Below are 22,649 nucleotides of genomic sequence, written 5' to 3' on the forward strand. Positions count from 1 at the left end.
TGCACAATTCAGACTGGTCCCTTTGCCCCTTTGGGCTGCTGTGGTGAGGACACCTGTCATTATTACCTCCCAGGTGGGGCTGACAGAAGGCCAGCCCCCCTCTTCTCATCCACTGCCCTGTCCTGGCTTCAGATTCTGGGGCCTCCCTTTTGGCAACCTCATTCATTCAGTCAGTCATTCATTCAGCATGTGTTTAGGATCACCTCTGGTGCCAGGCTCTGTGCTAGGCCAGGGAACAGGACAGACCACACCTGACTTGTAGGAGGTGCTATCCTAGTGGGAAGGACTGGACAATCAACTGGTGATAAGTAAATGGGGGAAGGGAGGGATCTCACCAGGAATAGGACCTGCCTGTGGGGGGATGCCACACAGCTCCTGGGGGAGCCCCAGCTCCACCCAGCTCCAAGCCTCTGTCTTATTACCTGTAAGCATCACCGCTCTCAGGCTTTCCTGGCTGCCCTGCTACTCTTCTGGCTCTTGGCTGCCAGGATCGCCCAGGCTGTTGAGAAACCCAGCAGCGCAGACCTGGGACCCCTGCCCTATTCTCCAAGGCTGCCCCCAGAATAACAGCCCTCAGGCCCCTCTCCTACCCTTTGAAACTCCCCTGGCCTTTTGTTTTCCCTTCCCAAAAGGATTACGTCTCAGTCTAGGCAGCTTTACTAAAAATGTACAGAGACAGACAGAAATATTGGGTACAGGAACATCTTATTAAATAATGTAGAGACAGAAAGAAACAAAATTACACGTGTCTCCTTTCATCCCCCCCCCCCCCCCGGCCCTGAATAGTTTAATATCGAACACTGTTATCAATATAATTAACCTCCTAAGACACAATTTTAAAGTCTTGTTTTTTAAAGCGATTTGCATTCTCTGAAGTTCGGGACATCCCGCTGCCCGGCACCGCCCAGACGGCCTACGCGGTGAGGTGAACTCGAGGTACATTTTTAGTGGATTTGCATACCTGTCTGCAATTACCGCCAGTGATAACAGCTGATGCATAATGCATGCAGCATGAAATTAGAAAAATAATTAACTTTAGGTTTTAAAAGAATCCCCACGCCCTCCCCCCATGCATTACAAGTCCTCAATGGCACCAGTAAATCAAGAGTGAAGTTGTGCGCACAGAGTTCAAAGGGCCTTGAGGTCATGGGACCCGGCATCGGGACGTCCCCACATGATCTGCCTTCATTGGCAAATAGGAAGGCCAGGGCTGGGAGGCAGACAGAGGCCTGCCCAGACTTCCCTCTGCTGCCTGGAACCCCCAGCTCCCTCCAGAAATGTGCCCCCTACCCCGACTCAGCCCCTTGGTGTGCGCATGTCTAGCTGCCCCCCAGGAACCTGCAGCAGTAGACACCATGTCCCCTCCAGCATGTCAGGGCCTCGGGTCCCACAGCTGCCCCCTGCGTGCTGTCCTCGCTCTGACTCCCCAGATGGCCCTGGCCTCTGGCAGCCCCAGCTTGATAGGATTTGGTAAAGACAACTGGGCAGAGCGCTGGGAGACCAGGGGTCTCCAATGGGGCGGCGCCTCTGTCCAGCTGGCAGATATTTACAGATATCACTCAGCGCCTGCTTTACCAGTCAAGTGCGTGCAGGGAGCAGAGCCAGGGACATGGCTCAAGGGAGGCTTCATGGAGGGGGCGTCCAAGCTGAGGACTGGGGGATAAGCAGAAGCTGGCCTGGCGAGGCTTGAGTGGGGAAGGTGTGCCAGAGTTCAAGAAGCAGGAACAGCACATGCAAAGGCCTGGAGGCAGCACAAGGGAGGGCAGGGCCTTCAGGAACCGGAGGTGGTCTGCTTCTCAGTTCCAAGAGGGCAGAGGCAAGAACTGAGCTGTAGGTCCTACCCACTCACATTCCTTTTCTGGGACTGGACCCCCAAGAGGGCCCCCCATGAAGGAAGGGCTGGAGCAGCCAGGGTCACATGGGAGGGGCCTGGTGTTGATGGGCCAGCTCTTTGTGGCCCAGACTTAGGGTCAGTTCTTCCACCCTAGCTTGGGGGAGCGGGGCTGAGGATGCACAATTTGAGGTGAGGGAGACCCCACATAACAGCAATTGACAAGGAGTCTGTGCCAGGAAGCAGCTTGGCCTACAGGGTCCCAGTCTACCCTGGAGGCACAGCCGGGGCCCAGGAGTGAACAGGGATGGCAGAGGAAAGAGATAAGCAATTAACAGGGGCTAGAACAGATTGGGATATACAGGCTGTGCTTAGGAGAGGGCATTTTGCATGTATTATCTCACTGAAACCTCAGTAGTCAGTTCGCCTCTAAGGGGACTTTATGACTACATTTATAGATGAGGAAACTGAAGCTCAGAGAGGGCAAGTAACTCGCTCAAGATCTCACAGCCTGGAAGTGGCAGAGGCAGCACTTGAACCCAGGTTTCTCAGTCCTAGAAGATGGCAGGATCTAGGGACTGGTGGCGAATGCCCAGAATGATGTCCCAGGTCACCCCTTGGCTAATGGGGGTCTGGATACCTCCAGTCTGTGCCATCTCACTGCTCCCCTCCCCGAACCCCATCACACGCCACGGATCCTGCTGTTAGTCATGGAGCCAGCAGGTCATAACTCACACCACGCTGAAGTGTGCGGGATTCTCGCAACAGTGACAAGTGATCCCGTAAAAGATGGGCGATTTACCAGGTTTAGTTTGATGGCCACATAAACCATCAAACACACAACAAGGGAATAAAAAGGCCTCGAGGCACCTGGGCAATTAAAGAGCTCCTCAGGGAGGCATACTGTCTTCCTCCCCACCCCCAGGCCCTGCCCTACCTTTCCGGAGCTAGAGGGCTCAGCCTCAGCCTCAGGCAGGCCTTGGGGAAGCCTTGGGGAAGGGGGCGGCAGGGGAGGCTCTGCCAAGATGGATGAAGCTCACAGACCGGGGAGCAGAAAGGCCTTGGGTCCCTGCCTCCCAGATGCTTCTTGGTTATTCATCAGACATCTCTGAAAGATGCAATTTAGACTCTATTATGGTGCTGGGGCCCCTGGAGGCTGAGGGCTGTGGCCATGAGCTGAGCGGGCACCAGGAACTGATGTTCATGCCAAAGAATGCAGTCTGGCCTTGGCTTTGGCTTTAACAAGTCTGCCCCCTGCTCAGGGCACTGCTCTGGAATCCCTGAGCCCAGGGGCCACCCATATCCCTTGTGCCAGGACTCACAGCAGCTGACAGACCAGGGAGAATGTGCGTCCTCTGGCCACACGCTGGGAGCCTGGGCAGAGGTGCTCTTGGACTCAAACTTGACCTCTGAGACTGAGGCAAGGTGGCCTTTGAGCAGCCCTGAGCCTTCCTGTCCCCAGCACCTGCCCTGGCCCTGCCTCTTTGCTCATAAGCATCTTGAGACAGGACCTCCAGGCTCCATAACCTTCATAGCTGTGGCTCTGTGCAGAGAAAGGGACCAATGTGCAGCTGGAAGCCTGAGCTGGCTGTGACCTTGGATGGGCCCCTCATGTCTCTGAGCCTCAGGCTGCTCAGCTATGAAATGGGACCGAGCACCCACGTGTATGTGACAGGTGGGCACAGGTACAAATGTGCCTGTGAGGGGGCTGGGTAGGGCCTGGCCCCTTATGCTGGGATCTACCCCTGTCCAAATCCAGAGAGCTAGGAGTGCATGTGAGGGAAGCAAAGACCAAGTCCAAGTCCCAAGGGGCAGGGGTGTGAGTGGGGTCATGACCCACAGACTCAGGCCAACCTCCAAAGAAGCATCTGGGGTAAGCAGACAAATGTCCTCAGCCCCTCAGGCCACAGGTGCTGGTGGGAGGCAGCTTGAGCTGGCTGCAGAGGCCCAGAGGGTTGGGCACAGTCTCATCAGTCCACCTCTCTTCCAGCTTCCCTCGGGACCTCGTTCCCCTCTGGCTCTCTGTGCAGACCCTGTGCACTTGGCCCTCACCCTCACTTGCTTCCAGCCAGGTATTCTCAGCTGGCCTCAGCCTGCTTTGAGTCCACCTCATGGACAAAGCATCATGCTGCAAAGAAGCTCTGAGCGCAGTCAGAGCATTAGCCACAGGCCAGTGCAAATGGCATGAGGTGAGGGGCAGCAGCGAGCAGGCAGAGGCATTCCTCCCTTGTTTGGCACCTCAGCCGGCTCCCTTCTATCTTTGCGTGGTCACCAAAGCCAAGCCATACTAGCCTACACAGCCCACAGTCCCCGCCCTAGAGCACCCAAAATTTAGCTGGGGACATTAAAACACTAGTTACCAAACAGCGTGACCCGCAGCCCACAGAGTTGGGCACAAGATGCAGTGCTACAAGCTGAGTGGTCAAGATCCTGGCCTAGGTTCTCCCTCAGTACTTCTCAGGTGGTCTTGAGTAAGTTAATGTCTCCGAGCTTCAGTTTTTCCATCTGTTAAATGGGAATAACAAGGGCACTAACCTGACATTTGCTGGGAGGATTAAATGACTTAAATATTCATAAAATTCTAGGTGAGGTCTTTATTATAGTGTGAGCTACCATCCCATCAGAATGGAATTCCCAGTGCCTAGAACACAGGTTGGCATATGGTAGGTGCTCAGTAAAGTTCTGTTGGATGGCTGGATGGACAGATGCATGGATGGATAAGTGAGTGGGTGAATGGATGGATAGATGGATGAGTGAGTGGGTGGACAGAGGTACGGATGGGTAGATGGATGGGTGGGTGGATGGATGGATGGATGGGTGAGTAAGTGGACAGAGGTATGGATGGGTGGATGGATGAATAAACAGTGGGTGGGTGGGTGGGTGGGTGGACGGATGGATGGAGCAGAGGGAAGCTCTATATGACATCAGGAACACCTAGCAGAGGAAGAGACATTTGAACATGTTCCTGAAGGGCGAGGAGCAGTGTGCTAGTTGGAGAGGAGCCGCCCAGGAACAGAGAGACAGAAGGAAGAAAGGTGTGATGTGGTTGAGAAAAGGAGACACTTGGTCCCTGGGGCATGGGAGTGAGGTCCCGATTGACTCATACAGGGAGTTGGTCCCGATTCTGCTCTGCACATCAGGGCTGCCATCCAGGCTGGGGCCTTGTCTGAGACTCCGAGAGGCCATTGTGTCCCACACTAAAGAGCCTTTGTGAACCTGGAGTTGTAAAACAGACCTTTGCCGGCTGCATGAAGACATTTTCCCCACCGAGGTTGAAAGATAATTTCTCTTTAATTGATTTTTTTTTACCTCTATGAACAGTAAAGTAATATGAGAAAAATCTACACTGAATTTTTCCATTTGTGAAAACCGAAATTACTCCTTGCAGACAATTCCCTCAGAGCGTGGACCCCCTCCCTCCTTTTATTTGTCTCTTGTCTTTAAATGCAAGAAAACATTTTTTTTTCAAAATAGCTGAAAGTTTCATGATTTGGGAAGGGGGCAAGGTGTGGAATTACTTTTCACACAACACGAAACACAAAGCCAGGGAGGGCATCTCTGCTAGAAAGAGATTTCTGTAAATACACGAGAAAGCGGCTCTGCTGACACCTCATTCTTCTGTCTATAAGATGCACAAGTGACAAACAGGACATGTTGTTTTAACACCAGACGATGAAGCTCCTCGCTTTCCGCTGCTTGCCAGCGATGATGCTGGCAGCTTCTTTTTGCAGGTTCTAGTGACGCCCACCCCACCCCATTCCCTGCTTTTGAGCTCTCAGGTCTTGCAGAAACAAGCTTTCCTTTCAAACCCTGGGTCCCAGCCAGAGAGGGATGCAAGTTTCCCGTTCCAATGAGAAAGGGTAGCTCTGAATCCATAAAACATGCCCTAAATCCATCCCATCAACACTGACCAGCCACTTTCAGCATCAGCCATAAAGACTTGGCTTAGTGTGAGATCTTGAAAGAGGAGACCGAAACTGCGGCCTAGGTCCCACTAAATTAACCTCATGAGGCTCATAGTCAAAGTCTGGGAGGGCCGCGGCCCTGTCTGTGTCATTCACAGGAAGGGTTTTGGCTCCCGGTGAGATTAACGTGAGCCAGGGGTCATTGGAGGCTGACCTCAGCCCGAGCGATCATCTGTGATGTAAACTTGGCACCAAAAGGGCTGCGGGGCGTGTGCCTCGAGGCCTGACCTCTGCCCTGTGGCCCTAAATATAGTGACCTTTTGATGCCAGGCAGGGGGGTGCCCGACTTACTCTCACTGCACGTGTCTTGTGCTCCTTGCAGGTGTAGAGGCTGCAAGTCAGGTGGGGCCCAGCTCCCCCAGCTGTCCACCATGGTGGTGGCACACCCCACTGCCACCGCCACCACCACACCCGCTGCCACCATCACGGCCACTGTTGTGATGACCACGGCCACCATGGACCTGCGGGACTGGCTTTTCCTCTGCTATGGGCTCATCGCCTTCCTCACAGAGGTCATTGACAGCACCACGTGCCCCTCGGTGTGCCGCTGTGACAATGGCTTCATCTACTGCAACGACCGGGGGCTCACCTCCATCCCCGCCGACATCCCGGATGACGCCACCACCCTCTACCTGCAGAACAACCAGATCAACAACGCCGGCATCCCCCAGGACTTGAAGACCAAGGTCAATGTGCAGGTCATCTACCTGTACGAGAACGACCTGGACGAGTTCCCCGTCAACCTGCCCCGCTCCCTGCGGGAGCTGCACCTGCAGGACAACAACGTGCGCACCATCGCCCGGGACTCACTGGCCCGCATCCCACTGCTAGAGAAGCTGCACCTGGACGACAACTCCGTGTCCACCGTCAGCATCGAGGAGGATGCCTTCGCTGACAGCAAGCAGCTCAAGCTGCTCTTCCTGAGCAGGAACCACCTTAGCAGCATCCCCTCGGGGCTGCCCCGCACGCTGGAGGAGCTGCGGCTGGACGACAACCGCATCTCCACCATCCCGCTGCACGCCTTCAAGGGCCTCAGCAGCCTCCGGCGCCTGGTGCTGGACGGCAACCTGCTGGCCAACCAGCGCATCGCCGACGACACCTTCAGCCGCCTGCAGAACCTGACCGAGCTCTCGCTGGTGCGCAACTCACTGGCCGCCCCGCCCCTCAACCTGCCCAGCGCCCGCCTGCAGAAGCTCTACCTGCAAGACAATGCCATCAGCCACGTGCCCTACAACACGCTGGCCAAGATGCGCGAGCTGGAGCGCCTGGACCTGTCCAACAACAACCTGACCACGCTGCCCCGTGGCCTGTTCGATGACCTGGAGAACCTGGCCCAGCTGCTGCTCAGAAACAACCCCTGGTTCTGCGGCTGTAACCTTCTGTGGTTGCGCGACTGGGTGAAGGCGCGGGCGGCTGTGGTCAACGTACGTGGCCTCATGTGCCAGGGCCCCGAGAAGGTCCGGGGCATGGCCATCAAGGACATTACCAGCGAGATGGACGAGTGCTTCGAAGCGGGGGTGCAGGGTGGCATGGCCAATGCCGCTGCCAAGACCACAGCCAGTGATCATGCCTCTGCCACCACGCCCCAGGGCTCGCTCTTCACCCTCAAGGCCAAGAGGCCGGGACTGCGCCTACCTGACTCCAACCTCGACTACCCCATGGCCACGGGTGATGGCACCAAAACACTGGTCATCCACGTGAAGCCCCTGACAGCGGACTCCATCCGCATCACGTGGAAGGCCATGCTCCCTGCCTCCTCCTTCCGGCTCAGCTGGCTGCGTCTGGGCCACAGCCCGGCCGTGGGCTCCATCACGGAGACTCTCGTACAGGGGGACAAGACAGAGTACCTGCTGACAGCCCTGGAGCCCAAGTCCACCTATATCATCTGCTTGGTCACCATGGAGACCGGCAACACCTACGTAGCGGATGAGACGCCCGTGTGTGCCAAGGCAGAGACGGCCGACAGCCACAGCCCCACCACCACGCTCAACCAGGAGCAGAGCGCCGACCCCATGGCAGGCCTGCCCCTGGCGGGCATCATCAGTGGCGCTGTGGCCCTTGTCTTCCTCTTCCTGGTCCTGGGAGCCATCTGCTGGTATGTGCACCGAGCCAGCGACCTGCTGACCCGGGAGCGAGCCTACAACCGGGGCAACCGGAAAAAGGACGACTACATGGAGTCGGGGACCAAGAAGGATAACTCCATCCTGGAAATTCGCGGCCCCGGGCTACAAATGCTGCCCATCAACCCTTACCGCGCCAAAGAGGAGTACGTGGTCCACACCATCTTCCCCTCCAATGGCAGCAGCCTTTGCAAGGGCACACACACCATCGGCTACGGCACCACGCGGGGCTACCGGGACGGCGGCATCCCTGACATAGATTACTCCTACACATGATGTCAGCGCCCAGCTCCTTCCTCCTCCTGGCATGGCGGCCACGTGGCTTTGCCCAGCCTGCTGCCATCTGACAGAGCAAGGAAAAGAAATTCCACTATGACTCTCCCAGCAGAAAGCAGTTTCGGGAGGGTTGACAATTTTGTAGAACACAACAGTGGGGGAAAAAATTTTTTTTTAAAGAATAGAAGGCAGGAGGGGGATTTGACGTTACTGAAGACATAATTTATACCAAATGATGCCAGGTGGGGAGGGAAAGACTAAAAATAATACTGCAGGAAGGGTTAGGTTGGATTTTTTCTTCCCTGAACTGGAAAGATACTACCTGTGCAACGCCTGTGTACGCCTTGTGCTCTGTGCAGGGCCATCACAAAGGAACCGTTACAGAAGCAGCCGACGACACGTAGCCCCCACGCAGCTCTCGCTGCTGGCTGCTCACTGGAGACGACATGATGGAAGGTTTTCAGGCTCCTCACAAAGGAGAAGGGAAGAAAATATCTTTTGCTATGGAGATATTGTCCTGAAATCTCTTCCTGGGTTCTTTCCATGCCATTTCCCTTACAGATTTGCAGAAATAGTGCGTCTTTCACTGCATTCTTTGAAGAACGATGTAGTCAATTAAAAAACAAACTTTCTTTTTCCCACACTAAAGCCTTCCTCAGTTCCATGCACCATACTCTGTAAAAGTCCCATGGAAGCTGTGGCTTTCCCAGCCACTTGGAGGTGCATCTATCTACCTGTCTACCTTTATGTCGTGTCTCTAAATACAGATGGGTAGATAGAGCCACATATATGGTCCTTACAGTACTTTTGGGGTCAGTTCATACAATTTTCCTGAGACAACAGAGTTGCAAACATGTTGCTTTCTCCTAGAAATCATTAAGTAGACAAAGTGTGTTGGGGATGGAAGGTGGGGGGTAATGCTGTTCCTAAAGGCGGAGGCATGTCTGTCTTGGCTGGGTGGCTGGGGAAACCCTGGGCAAGGAGTGCTTTTGGTTTGATCCTGTCTCAGGTTGGCCAGAGCTGGGCTGTGCTCCTTTCTGATATAGAGAAAAGCTTTCTTTGACTGCCAGAGTCCTCCTCTCTCTCCTCCCACACCCCCACAGATCACCTCAACAGCTACATTCTGAGCATTTACTGTGTGCTACATGCTTCCTCCAGAGATAGATAATTGGTGCAGGGACTTTTTTTTTTTAATATCAGCTGATTAGACCTAATGGTTTCCATGGTTGTTCAAACAAAGCCCAGAAAAAGACATGAAAATTCTCAGAAAAGCCCTGGGAGACAACACGGCTTCCCCGCTAGAATGCCGAGCACTCAGCCATGCCCACCGCTGGGACTCTGCTCTGGAGAGGGAAGACCACATCTCTCTAAAAGTGCCAGCCTCCCAAAAGGTACTGACCGGAGCCCTCAGAAGAGTTAAGATTTTTTTTTTCCCTCCCTCTGGAATCAATGCCACCGTCATTTATCAACTGACAGTGCTGTTTGGCGAGCCATGAGATTAAAACAATGATGAAATAATGACAGCAAATCTGGAAAGAAGAGAGGAGTGGTGCCTGGGGTTCTGATATCTTCTACATCCCAGCACTCAGGGAACTTGGGTCACTGTCTATCAAGATGCCTGTTGTCCTGCACCCGGGAAGGGTGATGTCAAAGGAGAGACGCTGGTCTGAGGGCAGGGAGGATGAGAACGGGTCCAGATCCTGGCCATGGCACTTTCAAAAGGCCTCAGCTGCTTTGACAAAAGCCAAAGGCAGGAAAAGGAAGCTGAACAACAGTCACAGGGCTGCCATGACAGGCCCAGGGGCCAGCCACTCACAGGACATGAAAAGATGCTGCTGGCCCCTCCATGAAGACGGCGGGGTTGAAAGAAGTGGACACAACAGCCGCGCAAGCGAGGCGGAGAAGAGGCGCGGCTCCCATCGCCAGGCCGGAGGGATGGTGTCACCAAGCAGGGGATCCCCCCAGGGAGAGGCCCAGGGTCACGGGCACAATTCATTCTCGGCTCAAGCCTTTTTCCTTTTCCTGCCTCTGAATTTTCTCATACAGTGAGGTCAGGAGAGAAATTTTTCCAAGCCTTAATTCCACATCCATGTAAAGTTGCCCTTCCTTTGGCCTGCAGAGCTCCTAGACAAAGGCCCGTTCTGGTGGCTCAGGGAGGAGCAGAGGGGCCCCAAGGCTAGTGTCCAGGAGGAGAGGGTGCACAAGGGTGTGGGGCACTGGCCAGGGGTCAGAAGTCTAAGGTCTCTGCTGTTTCTGAAACATGATCTCCTTCCTAAAGACATCACTCCTGCTTTTGGCCAGTGTCCCAGAAAAATCTGTCCTGGCCTCCCCACTGCCAGGCTCCAACCCCCGTTGCCGACATGCCTGGTCCCCTGCTGTCACTCTAGGTCCTCCTTTCTCCTTTCTGTGAGCCTGGCAAGAGGTCAGATCATCCTCTTAGAGGCTAGGGAGGCATTAGGGGAACAGCAGGTGGCCATACACAGGGAGCACTGTAGCGGAGGCCTTGCAGCTCTGAGATCCTGCCTATGCCAGCAGCACCCTCCGGGCTGGGCCTGGGTGATGAACTTTCCTCCCCTGTAGCACAAAGCAGGCCCAGGCCCTTCTGGGCCTGAGGACACATCCGTCTCCTGCTCTCGGCTCTTGCACTAATGGGGCTTGGACCCATCTCACACCGGGCTGTCCCTGTCTGCCTGGCCGCAGGCATCCTCCTGCCAGTGTAAGTTCCAAAGACAGTGGAGACTCAGCTCAGCCAGGGCCCAGGGGCACCCCCTCATCTTTCCTGGCCTCAGCATCCCGACATCTTCCTAGTGTCCTTTCTGAAAGAAAGCCTCCAAATGTCTGCTGCCCCTGTTCCCCCAAGCCTGGGTTGGGGCCTGAAGCCAGGTCCACTCTGAAACCCCATCCCTTCCTGGTCCAGCTCCTCCGAACCAGCCGTGTAATGTAGTGAGAGAGGATGCGCCAGGGTGTCCAGCCTCCACCTCCTGGAAGCACGGGAGGACACAGGGCCTAGGCCCCACTTCTGTCTAGAATCTCCCTTCTGGGGGTGGCCAGCCTGACCCTTGCAGCCTCTGACTAGCCAGAGCAACCTCACTGACCTCAGTGTTGATGAGTGTATTTTGTGGCATTTAAGGCAGGTTTAAAGTTTTAAAAAAAAGTCCATGACACTTCTTTGGTTAAGTGGTTTACCCTTCGTGGTAATTAGATGTAGTGATTGGAATCTCTTTTCTATTACATGGCAATTTTCCTTTAAATTTCCCCTTAAAAAAAAAAAAGGAAAGAGAAGGCAAGGAAGGCAAGAGAAGGCAGCAGGGCCAGGCAAGTCATTTGCATTTTGCGAATGAGGCCTCTTGTAAGCTCAGCTCAGGCGTGGGGCCCCACGTATGGAATGCTTAAGAGATTACTAAGAATAAAATCTATTAATTAGTCATACTCAATTCCGCAGACATGATGTGCATCAAAAGCTGCTTTTCTTCCCTCTTCTCCTTCCCTCTTCCCGCGACTCCCACAGAAGCCTCCATCTTCTCTAAATTGGCTCCTGCTTCCTGGCCCGCCTCCCATTAACATGGTGGCTGCCTGGCTGACTAGGGGCCCTCTGGGGCTTGGGGGCTGGAGCTGGGGCACCAGGGAGGGGACAGTGGCTTGGAAGATGGCAGCAGCCCCGGGCTTCCCCACCCAAAGCCTGAAGCCCATGCCTGCCTGTGCCTCCTCTCCCCTCCTCGATGGGCACCAGGCTGCCTCCTCCCTCCCTTAAGGGTCCAGGAGGGCCCACCAGCCCCCATAAGGGGCAGAGAATGAGAAGGGTCAGGGAGTGTTTCCAGACAGGTACAGGGAAAGTGTGTTTTTCAAATCCACGGCCCCTGTTTCCCCTTCTGTAAAGCTGGGGTGGGCTAAGGCAGGGTCTAGCCTTGCCCAGAAAAGCTGGGTGCTCCAGAGGCCAAATGGGGGCCCCTCCCCTCTGCCAACTCTGGAAGGTTCTAGTTGGCCCAAGGCAGGTGACAGAGGCCAGGAGTGGGAGAGACAGGCCAGGAGAGGTTTCCTCAGGGAGCTGACTGGAGCCTTGAGAAGCGAAGGAGCTGAGCAATGGGCCGGGACTGCATCTGAGCCTCCCTCTTACTCCCTTGGAGCTGTGGAGCAAGGGAAGGACCCCCCTCCCCGCCCCACAATGGCAGCTGAGTCCCAAAGCTAATCCACTTCAGAAATCTGCTTCCTGCTGAATGCGCCAGGGAGGATCGGGTTTCTGAGCCTCGCGCTTATGAAAAATACAACAAGGAAAATTGGACGTGGCAGACAGGGAGCGATGGAGCTGCGAAGGCGACTGCGAGAGAGCTGGGGTGTTTGCTGGAAGGAGGGGCCTGGGGGCCTGAGCTCCCAAGGGCCGGGGCTCGGCCAGGGTCAGCTGTGGGTGTCCTACGTGCCCATGCCCCCTCTCACTCAGATCAGTACAGGTGACGGGCGGCGGACGCCTGGTGCTGGACGGGCGCCAGGGTGAATGCTAACAAGCAATTCACAGCCTGCACAGGCCTTCCAGAGCGCAGACAGAGGAGGCATCTCTTCTTGAGGAGGGATAAGGAGGCTCAAAAATGCAAATCATTACCGTTTACAACCAAGTGAGTCTGCTAAATTGATTAGGAGAGATTAAACTCCTCAGAGGTGAGGGGAAAGGGGGATTTTTCACATTTCATGAACCTGCCCCCAGTGGCTGTAGGCAAAGCAGAGATTTTCTGGGCCTGGCTCACAGGGAGCTGAGGGTCTCTGAAGGCTGACACCACGCGTGCCCCAGCGCTCAGGATACACTTGGCTGGATGCAGCCGGGGCTCGAGCTCCGAGGGGAAGGAGTTCTGCCTCCAATGCGTGCCTGTGTCAGCCTCTGGGACGGGGTCGGGGGTTATGTGGCCCACACAGATCATTCAGAAGCTGTCACAGCGGCCCCCCCGCCCCCAGGCAGGATTCTGCCCCTGCCCTCCAGATCCCATCTGCCTTTGGGTTGAAAAGCCAGGGTAAGTGGCCAGGCCAGTCCCTTAGTGAGGAGGACTCTAAAGCCATGTGCCTTTCTGCTTCCTTTCTGTTCCAGGGTGTGTCTGTCTCTGAGTGGTCCCTGCAGCCAGTGGAAGGGGAGTGGGGCTACTGTAAAGGGAAATCTGAAGGTCAGGAAAGAGAAACTCTGGCCCAGCAAAAAGAAACAGGTAGTGAGCTCTCTGTCACTGGAGCATGCAAGCACTTGATGGGGAGGTGGCAGATATTTTCCTGCCTAAGCCAAGGCTTGGTTCTTTGACTTACTCCATCATCCCTGAGCACCCTGTAAGGAAGATCTCCAGAGATTGCTCAAAACAACCAGTGTCCCCTGAAAATCACAGGTCGGGGCCATCCTACAGCCAGGCCACTCAGCGCCATCAAAGAGCTGCTTGTGTCACCAGGCAGCCTGTAAAATTCCAACCTCAGTGTCCAAGAGGCCCCTGGAGAGGAAGTACAGACACGCGCTGCCCCATCTAGGAGTCTGGACGGGCAAGGGTGCAGAGGGCGACCTACCACCTGCGGGGCCACCTCCCAGGTGCCGCTGCCTCCTGGGTCCATTCTCATGCCAGGCCCCTGTCCCAGTGAGCTCCCTCCACGGTCCCACCAGCTGTCCTCCCAACTCAATTTACTCAGCGCTGACTCCGCTGCTGGCTTAATCCATTCCCAGCCCAGCCAGGTTGACGGCTGCCTGAGGCACTTTTCATTCTATGACTTTAAGCATTTACCATTTCTTTTGAAATGTTCCAAGTAGTTGCCTGAAATACCCACATTTGCTTCTTTAAAAACACTCACAAGAAGATCCCCTTGGGGCTCTTGGCTCCCCCTCCCTTCCTCCCTCCCTTCCTCCCTCCCTTTGCATTTTTAATACAGTTTTTCTCTAGTTTTCAGAAATTCTATTATCACTGGGGTCAGGACCACTTTCTCACATTAATATGATTTACAGGTTTGCCCAAGACCCCTGATGTCGCAGGAGCAAAGCCTGCCTTTCTCCACTTCTCCCCTTGGGGACATTGTGCACAGGACAGAGCATCAGCCCCAGGGGAGCTGCTGCCTGCTCCCCACTGGAGAGCCCAGCAGGCCAGGGGCTTTTGGAGACCACTGTCACTGCCCCCTCCACCCCCTGTTACTGAACTGCCAGCTTGTGCTGGGAAGGCAGTGTGGGCACACTGAGGGCACAGGGGGACCTGTGGGGGGCTGACCCAGCCCCCACTTCCTGGCAAAGCCAGCTCCTGAGGCACTATGGCCACTGGAGACACCACGGTGCCATGGCCCCTGTCCTTCCCACACCCACCCACGCGGCCCCTACACCTGAAAGCCCAAAAGTCCACGCCTGGAGAGTCCTTGCAGGAAGGTCTTTGCTGTCATCCCCCCTAAACCTTTTTCACAGCCGATGCTAGGACCCTATGCGCCTCCATGCCAGCTTACTGAGGCCCAGCACAGCGCCTGGCACGCAGGGGTGTCACTCATCTCTTCCTCCCTCCTCACTTGCCCCTCGGGCTCAGTACAAGGGGCTCAGGCAGGTGTGTTGGCAACAGCTTTTCTCTCATCCTGCACCGGCCCCACTGGCAGTCTGGCCCCAGGAGAGGCTCCTCCTCTCTGAAGCATCTCACTTCCCTCTCCCTGGGACCCACCCATCTCCAGCTGTGAGCCTGATAGAGAAATCCTGCCACTTGTCGAGATCTGGTCACCAGCCTGGGTGACTCGGTTCCCTCTCTCTGAGCTGAGCTCAGGTGGGTGACAAGGAGGGCAGAGAAATGGGCGTCCCCCTTGCCTGACACTCCCATTGAGAGGTCCTGCCCACCTGGAGGAACTAACCAGACTTTTCCCTCAAGACAGAGAAAAACATGCAACATGAGCCAACAATCAAAGGCACAGCGGACACGGGGCCACCGCCTGCTCACCTCCCGGGACCCAGGGGTCCAGAGTGCCTCTCTCCCACCCTGTGTGGAGGACACGCTTGCAGAGGGTCCCAGAGACCACCCACATCTGGCTGGCCCTGTTTTCAAAAGGTTCTGGGTGCCCAGGAGGAAGACACACAAAACCCTGAAATGAGCTTAGATGTTTTCACCTGACCCAGCACACCACCTGCCAGCTGCCCAGCGGCCTCAGCGGAGAAGCCCACCCGGTGTCCAGCTCACGAAGAGGTTTATCATCTGAGAGGGAGAGAAGCTGGAGAGATGGTGTTGAAGGCTGGGGACAGGCCGCGGCTGCAAACACGGGCGAGCCGGAGAGACCGTGCAGTGGTGCGATTCTGCTGGCTGGAGTGGATGCCCCTAATTATGACTGTCACAGGCAGGTGTGGACAGGGAGGCAAAGGAGAAAAGTAAACTAAAAGAAACCCCATGCATAAGGACCTCAGAGCAAATGTTTTTTAAGAGCCACCAACAGCAATTTCCTTTGCCAATGTTCAAAAGTTCCTTGTATCTCGTGTGGGGTGTTGTGCTAAAGCGCTTTGCTCCGTGGAATCCATCCCCGGCGGTCTGAGAAGGAAGAGATCAGGAGGGGTCCTTGGTGGGACCCTGGAGAGTGGGGTGGGTCCCTCTACTGCAGAAGGTGGATGCCTGGCCAGCTGAGGGCACAAGGAGGGCAGGCCTGTGACCAAGGTCCCTTCTGACCCGAAGGCTCCCTGCCAGGGGCACTCCTGGCTTCCCCTGAGCCCCGGCCCTTCCCCACCTGCAGAATCAGCCCTGTGGGGCCACTTGGCCACCTGCTCCTTGTCTTTTTCCTTTTTCTCTGAAGGGCAAAGCAGTCTCGGGGGTCTGAGTGGTGGGACTTCTGCTCCTGCCTGCTGCCACCAGACACCTGGCTGGCGGCCCCAGCCTGGCCCCCAGACCCCAGGCTCCCTCCCCCCCTCCCCCCCAGACACGCAAACACCCACCACGACGACAACACAAACCAAAGTGCACTGCGAACCGCCCTTGGGCCTCCTTCTTGTAGGTGCCTTGAAACTTCAATGTTGAGATGAATGTGATGAACTGTTTGGTCCTATTTTCTGTTTGTCTGTTTTCATATAAAATGTCCAAGTCCACTTTCCTTGTCCTTTCTTGAAATAAATAGAAAGATTTAACTTTTACAGTCCTCTCAGCTTTTACAGTGACTCTCAGCTCACTGGCCCAGTGTGCCTGGGGCCCAGATCTGTCACCTACATGGTCTCGGCTGCCCACACCCTCTCCGTAGGCTCCATCCTGAGGGTCAGCCCTGCTGTTGGGTCCACCGGCACACAGGTGGTGGTTGGACGGGATGGAGGCTTGGCGTGGGCACCAAGGGAACCAAAATAACAATTCTGCTGCAGGACGGAGAAAGGAGCTCTGACCCCATCCCACGGGCCCTGGGGAGGGCGACCAGCAGCTAAAGGCAGATTCCAAGAGGGTTTCCACGTGGAGAAGTGTTAATAGGAGCTATGGATTATCCTGCAAGAGGCTCCGGCCACCATGTGGGCACCCAGATAAGCCTGGAACTGTGCGGGCATTGGGGACATAGCTATTCCTCTGCCTGGAGTCCCCCCACCTGATGCCCCGCATCCCCTAGACACACCCAGTGCATTCACAACTCTCCAGGCCTCGCCTGATATCTCACATCCCAAAGACAGGGAAAGGAGAAATATTATTGTCAATGAGAACAGTAGCAGTTTCTGCTAAATGTAACCTAAAATAAGAACCCATTACTTCTGCCTTAGATCCAATTTCACATCTGGATACGGGTTAATGAGCTTTTCTTATATTCCAAGGAAGCAAAGTTATTTCTGGATGTGCCTTGATGGTGGGTGGCCTGGGTGGGGTGACATGGGGTGCCCCTTTCCCCTCATCCTCTTCTCTCAGTCCTCACTGCTCACCCACTGTGGGCAGGAACAGCCCAGAGAGACTCTTCCAAAGGGCAGCGCACCAGGTGGGCTTCAGGCAAAGGACCAAGTCTGTTTCTCTGACCTCTTCCTAAGGCCCCAGCACACAGTGGGAGCTCAGGAGGGCCACTTGCTCTTCCTCATCTGAGCTCCCCTCCCCAGGGCTGCCAAGTGATTTTTCTAGAACGTGATCAGCCAGCCATCAGTAGGTATTTACTGAGGGTCTACTATGTGCTGGGGTGGGGCATCCTTCCTGCCTCCTGGAGGGAAAAGGGAGCCCTGACCTGGTCGGGGGAGGGAGGCTCCCTGGGGAGCCGTGTTTCCACTGAGGGCGTTTCCTCGGAGGGGGCCGAGGGACTGACACATGGCCCGTCAGAAGCTCTGAGGCAGGGCAGGAAGGCAAGTCCAATTCCGTGCCTCCCTCTGGAAGACTCCGCTTCCCCTGTAAGCACAGGACTGTCTGCTGAGTGCAGTTCATTCCCCGTGCAGGCCCCGACCTGTCCCGGGCTCCAGGTCTGTGTTGTGCTGACCTCTCAGTCCGGATGCTGTGGAAGGCCCTTAAAGGTTCAATTCAGGCATTGCCTCTGGAAAGGCCGCCCCCTCCTACCCCGCCCAGCCTGGGTCCACACCTGCTGGTTCTCATCTGCACAGGTGACTGGTTCCAGCACCTCGCTCTCTAGGGGCCCCTGGCGGGCAGTTCTCACCTTCCACCCCTTCAGATCCCAGAGGGCACTGGCCCGACCCACTGGAGGCACCAGAAACATGAAGGGAGCGGGTGAGTCAATAAGCAGCAGCATATCGATCAACCAACCCATCAGTCAGTCAATGTTCGGTCCAAGGCGGGGACTTTCCAAGAGCGGCAGCCCGGGCCTCCCAGTAATGAGACAGTCTTACTTCTCTCCGTCCAGCCTCTCCCAGAGGGCAGCAGGAGGGGGGCGCGGGGCCCTCCCAGCTCACCTCACCCTCCACACCCTGGCCGCAGCACCACAAACCAGGTGCCCGAGGGGCCTCCTTCAAGCCGGGGCAGGAGGGCCAGTTTCCCAGACTATGTTCCTCAGGCCCCAGAACTCACAGAAGTTCTGCCCAGGAAGAGTTCACGGCCACATGCATTAATGCCATGGCTATCCTTGAAGTCCCTCAGAACACCGCTCACTCCCTGTGCCTTAGTTCCCACCCCTGTAAAACGTGTGCATGATGGCAGCCCACTGCTCATGTTTACCACATGGCAGCACTGACCCTGCTGATGTGTGCTGGAGCCTCTGTGAGAGGGCTGGGCGCCGGTTTCCCTCTGCTTGCCCAGGGAGTGCAGGCCGCATCCCGGGCGCCCCCAGGGTTTACCCAGAGCCCCCAGCCCCTGGGCACAGAACCAGGCTGGTACTTCCCGCAAGGAGGCCCAGGTGTCTCTGCAACAGCAAAGTGCCCCCAGTCTGCACAGAGGAGCAGCGTCCAAACAGGACCTGGTCCTCCAGCCACCCCGACCACACCTGAGGTCTGTGGCCGGCTCCCGAAACCTGCCAGAGGGAATCTCCAGCTGACCCGAGCTTTAGGCTGCAGGAGAACAGGGGCGGGGGTGGGAGCACGTTAGGTCTTAATTAAGTGGCCCAGGGACTGCAGGCCCAGAGCTGGGCCCCACAGGAGGAAACCACCAGGAACCGCGGAGGAGGTTCCAGGATCGGCATTTCATGTCAGTGGAAAGATCCTCCAAACATCACTGGCCCTTTCTGAAGTTGTGCGGGTGGCCTGAGGGGTAGTGAGCCACATCCTCACAGGAGAGCAAGCAGAACTGGCTGGTCCCTGAAGGGGGCGTGAGCTCTGGGTGGTGGAGGTGACAGGCTGATGGTGAAAAGCCCCTGTCTCCCTATCATGCCTTCAGATGGACCCTGGGAGACAGGGTGGTCTCCCCACAAACCCAGGAACCCCTGCTGCCACCCCCGCTCCAGCCAAGCCAGTTTCCAGTCTTTTCCTTCACAAAGAAATCTCAGGACTCACATATCACTGAGGTTACAAACATGTGTGGGGTAAGCCCCCCAGGTAGCTGCCCTGCAGCCGAGGGGCACCCTGAGGCCCAGGGCCTCTCTTCATGTATCCAACTCCTCCTGCTTGGTTAGACTCAGGAATGAAAGTTCCAGTTCAAGTAGGAGAAAGAGTGGGTGGCCACCATCCCCATCCCTAGACCCTGCTCTTACCCGGCTCCCACAAGGTTCCAGAAGCTTCCCTCCTCCTGTTCCCACTCCCCAGGAGGCGTCTCAGGCCTCGCCAAGCATCCCAGAGAAGAAGCAACAAAACTCAGGAAAGGTCTAACACCCCAAATCCCACCCCGTACCCAAGTTCCGTGGCCAGTGCTTAGCACTCTGCATTTGAGGTCCTGGACGGGTCTGAGGTCCCCAGACAGTCCCAAAATGCTGCCTCAGAAGGTCAGGGTGGAGCTTGCTCATCCACTCTCAGGTGCCCACAACCAAGTGTTCCCCTGGGCCACCCAGTGGCTATTTCCCCTCCCTCCTCCACATTCCTCATCCTCTTGTCAGCACCTGCTTTGGCATGGCCCACCACAGCTGGGTCCAGCACCAGCGCCTCCGCCTCCAAAGGACCCTCTCCTCCCAAGGTGGGGTAAATAGGTTCCCTCGAGCTGCTAACTGACAGCACAAATGAAATCTCGGTGCTCCCCCTGCAGAGATTTACAGGGGAAGTGAAATCTTATTTGCGCTGCTGCCAAGACTGGGACGCGATGAAATTATGCCTCGGAAAGAGACTGGCCGGCCCCCCGCAGAAGCGGCTGCATTGGAGATGGGCTTATTAAAAGCCACAGTGGCCACATTTCAACCTGTTTCAGGTGTTAAGTAATTTACTGCCACCCAGAATTCAGTGGCAAGTTTTTATCATTTTTATTTCCATGCTGCAGGCCCAGGAGGTCCCTGCACAAGGAACTGCAGGTCTAAATGTTCCCTGTAACCCCAGTACTGCAAGGGAAATCAGGGAGCAGGGACCTGGGAGGGGTAAGGGTAGGGGCTGGCGTGGCAGCAGATGCCCCAAATCTCCCCAGGGTTATACCAGGCTTGGCCAAAGCTCAGAGTGACACAGAAGGCTGGCTCAAAGACCCCCACCCCACATTTCGGGGCTCAGTGATTCTTCCAAAGACACTGCAGGTGTTTTCTGAAGGCAGCTATAGTCTAAGCTCTGGGAGAGCAAAGACTACCTCTCTCAGGACCTGACCACCATCCACACGATCACCAAGTCTTTATTGAGCACCTACCGTGTGCCAGGCCCCGCTCAGATGTGGACACAGCATCGAGCAGGACCCCAAAGACCCCTGCCTATGGACCACACATTCTGCTGGTAAGTGTTGAATAAATATCTGTGATTGGTTGATTAAAATATCCAAGAGGCAAACAAGCTCTTGAAAGAAACATTGCTGGCATGGGGGGCGCTGGAGGGAGCGGCAGGGAGGAAGCAAGCCCATCTGACCGGTGTCTGCTCTGTGCCACTGTGGAGGCCACTGCAGCAGCCCTCGAGGCTGGGACTCCCCAAGTCACAGACAAGAAGGCTCCGAGCCACCGGGCGCCGTGCTGTTCACTGTTCTGCAGAACATGCGGTGAGGGGCCCCCGCCCCGTCCTTCCACAGCTTTGACACTCTCACGTTCACAGAAAGCCAGGGACGGGGAGCCATACGGTCTGGGGCCCCCAGGGTCATGAGCCTTGAGCACCTTCTCAGCAGTGCTGGACCGAGGGCCCTTTGACGCCTGCCAGCTTTGGGGGATTAAGCCTATTACTGAGGCTCCGGGGGCTTATCCGACACCCTTTCTGAGGCCCCCTTTCTCCACCTGTTTTCACATACTCCAGGAAGACCAAGGGGAATCTTCAAAGACCAGGCTGAGCCAAGAGCAGAAATTCTTTAATTAGCTTTCTCTTGGATCGGGGCCCTGGCAAATGGATTAGTTGTGGTGGAGCCGGAGAAGGGGAGCGCAGTCCCTTAGAGCTGAGATTACAAACCCAGGGTGAAGGGCCGAGGGGCCATCACTGGGGATGGCGGCTCCCCAAGGGCTGGCAGATGGAATCTGTCACCAGGAAGACTCGGGAGATGGGCTCAGTGAGGCCTTGGTCCTCGGGAAGCTGGCACGGATCGACGCGTAGCACGGCCGGGCTGTGTGCCGGGATCTCTTAATGAAAGTGCTTCCTTCCCGTGTGCCTGCCCAGATCTGGAACTTCATAATTAGGGGGGATTTCCTAAAGGGGTGCGCATCTGTGAGAGGCAAGGCAGCATGGCCCGATGGTGCCAGGCGCCAGACATCTGTCACCGTGTTCCATCCTCGCTCACCCCCGTTTTCAAGCAAGTAAACCAATGCCCAGACCTAAGGAGCCTGCCCAAGGCCACAGTGACAGAGGTTAGCATGGGACCCAGGTCCTGGCCCGTTAGGTGGTCTGACTGGGGATCTGTGAACCTGGAGCGAAAGGCTCAGGTGAGCCACCACCAGAAATCACTGCAGAGAAGTAACCCTCCCCAGGCAGGTCTCCTCCAGGAAGCCCTCCCTGACCACCCACAGCACCTTGGAGTCCCCATCTAGGCACTTACACCCCATGCTGTACCCATTGCCCCCACCACACACTGAGTGTCTCTTAGAGGAAGAGGCGGGCCTTCATTACTCCGTACTCTCTGAATGAAGTAAGGAGGCTGCGCCCTTCTTAACCCCGGGGGGTTGGAAAGAGAAGACTGGCTGAAGGCTGGGCCTCAGGGCCAGGAGGACAGGGAGGAGGGAGCCAAGAGAAGAGGCTGCCAGGGATCCCTGGGGCGAAGCTCAAGGCTGGGGTCTCCCCCAGGCCTGGGCTCTCCCGCTGGCTGGCTTTGCCCAAGGAGGCGCATGAGGGGCAGGCAGGCAGGAGGAGGAGTACTTGGAGACCAGGATCCCTGGGACTGAAGCCCTTTGAAGTAGGACATGCGCTCTCCCCCTTGAGCTCGCATCAAAGGCAGCTCTGCTGTGGTCTGGCCACATGGGGCTGGACAGATAAGGGCTGTCCTCTTAGGGCAGACAGAAAAAGAGTGATCAGGCCCCCCTGCGCAGCCGCCCCCCCGCCCCCACCTCCCTCTGGCTTCCCTGCTCCCGGTGCAAGACACTGAGCCACCCCGTGTCTGGGAGGCACCCCCAGCTCCCCCTTCCTGACCCTCCCGACAGGTCTGCCTCCAGGATCAAGTCACTGCAGGTAACGGTGAGGCTTCCAAGGTGTCCAGCCGCCTGGGCCACATCTCCCCTACTCTGCCTTGCAGCCCCAGAACCCAGTGCCTGCTGAGTGAATAAACAGCCATGCTACGGAGCAGAGTACATGGGAGGGACACCTAACCCAGGTCAGGGCAGGTTCCTGAAGGAAATGACATCTAAGCTGGGACCTGGAGCATGACCAGAGTAAGCCAAGTGAAAATGGGAGGAGAGGGTGCTCCTGGCAGGGGGAAGAGCCCATGCAAAGGCCAGTAAGTGAGAGAGAACATGCAGTTATAAGGCCTTGAATCATTTAGCTGGGCTGGAATGGAGAGGGTAGGAAAGGTTCTGGGGCCAGATGGTGTGGGTGTGCCAGCCAGGATGCTCAGGGAGCCAAGGTCACTATTAGGGCAAGATTTT

The 22,649-nt window shown here is 56.2% G+C and overlaps 2 protein-coding genes across 5 annotated transcripts in view; one reads left to right on the forward strand and one right to left on the reverse strand.

The window, feature by feature from the left end:
* Nucleotides 1-16,278, forward strand: part of FLRT1 (fibronectin leucine rich transmembrane protein 1) — an 81,532-nt gene extending 65,254 nt beyond the window's left edge. For 2 of the 3 annotated variants that reach the window (XM_072970186.1, XM_072970187.1), the window contains exon 3: nucleotides 6,119-16,278. In XM_072970186.1, the coding sequence (XP_072826287.1) occupies nucleotides 6,168-8,192 (2,025 nt within the window). In that variant the 5' untranslated portion in view covers nucleotides 6,119-6,167 and the 3' untranslated portion in view covers nucleotides 8,193-16,278. Of the gene's footprint in view, nucleotides 1-885; nucleotides 937-6,118 lie in introns of those variants that run through there. The other variant, XM_031690824.2, reaches the window with a different exon arrangement.
* Nucleotides 1-22,649, reverse strand: part of MACROD1 (mono-ADP ribosylhydrolase 1) — a 142,990-nt gene that overhangs the window by 95,468 nt on the left and 24,873 nt on the right. The gene's annotated exons all lie outside the window — the stretch shown is intronic.

The sequence above is a fragment of the Vicugna pacos genome, chromosome 10 (assembly GCF_048564905.1).
Source record: "Vicugna pacos chromosome 10, VicPac4, whole genome shotgun sequence".
Taxonomy (NCBI): Eukaryota; Metazoa; Chordata; class Mammalia; order Artiodactyla; family Camelidae; genus Vicugna; species Vicugna pacos.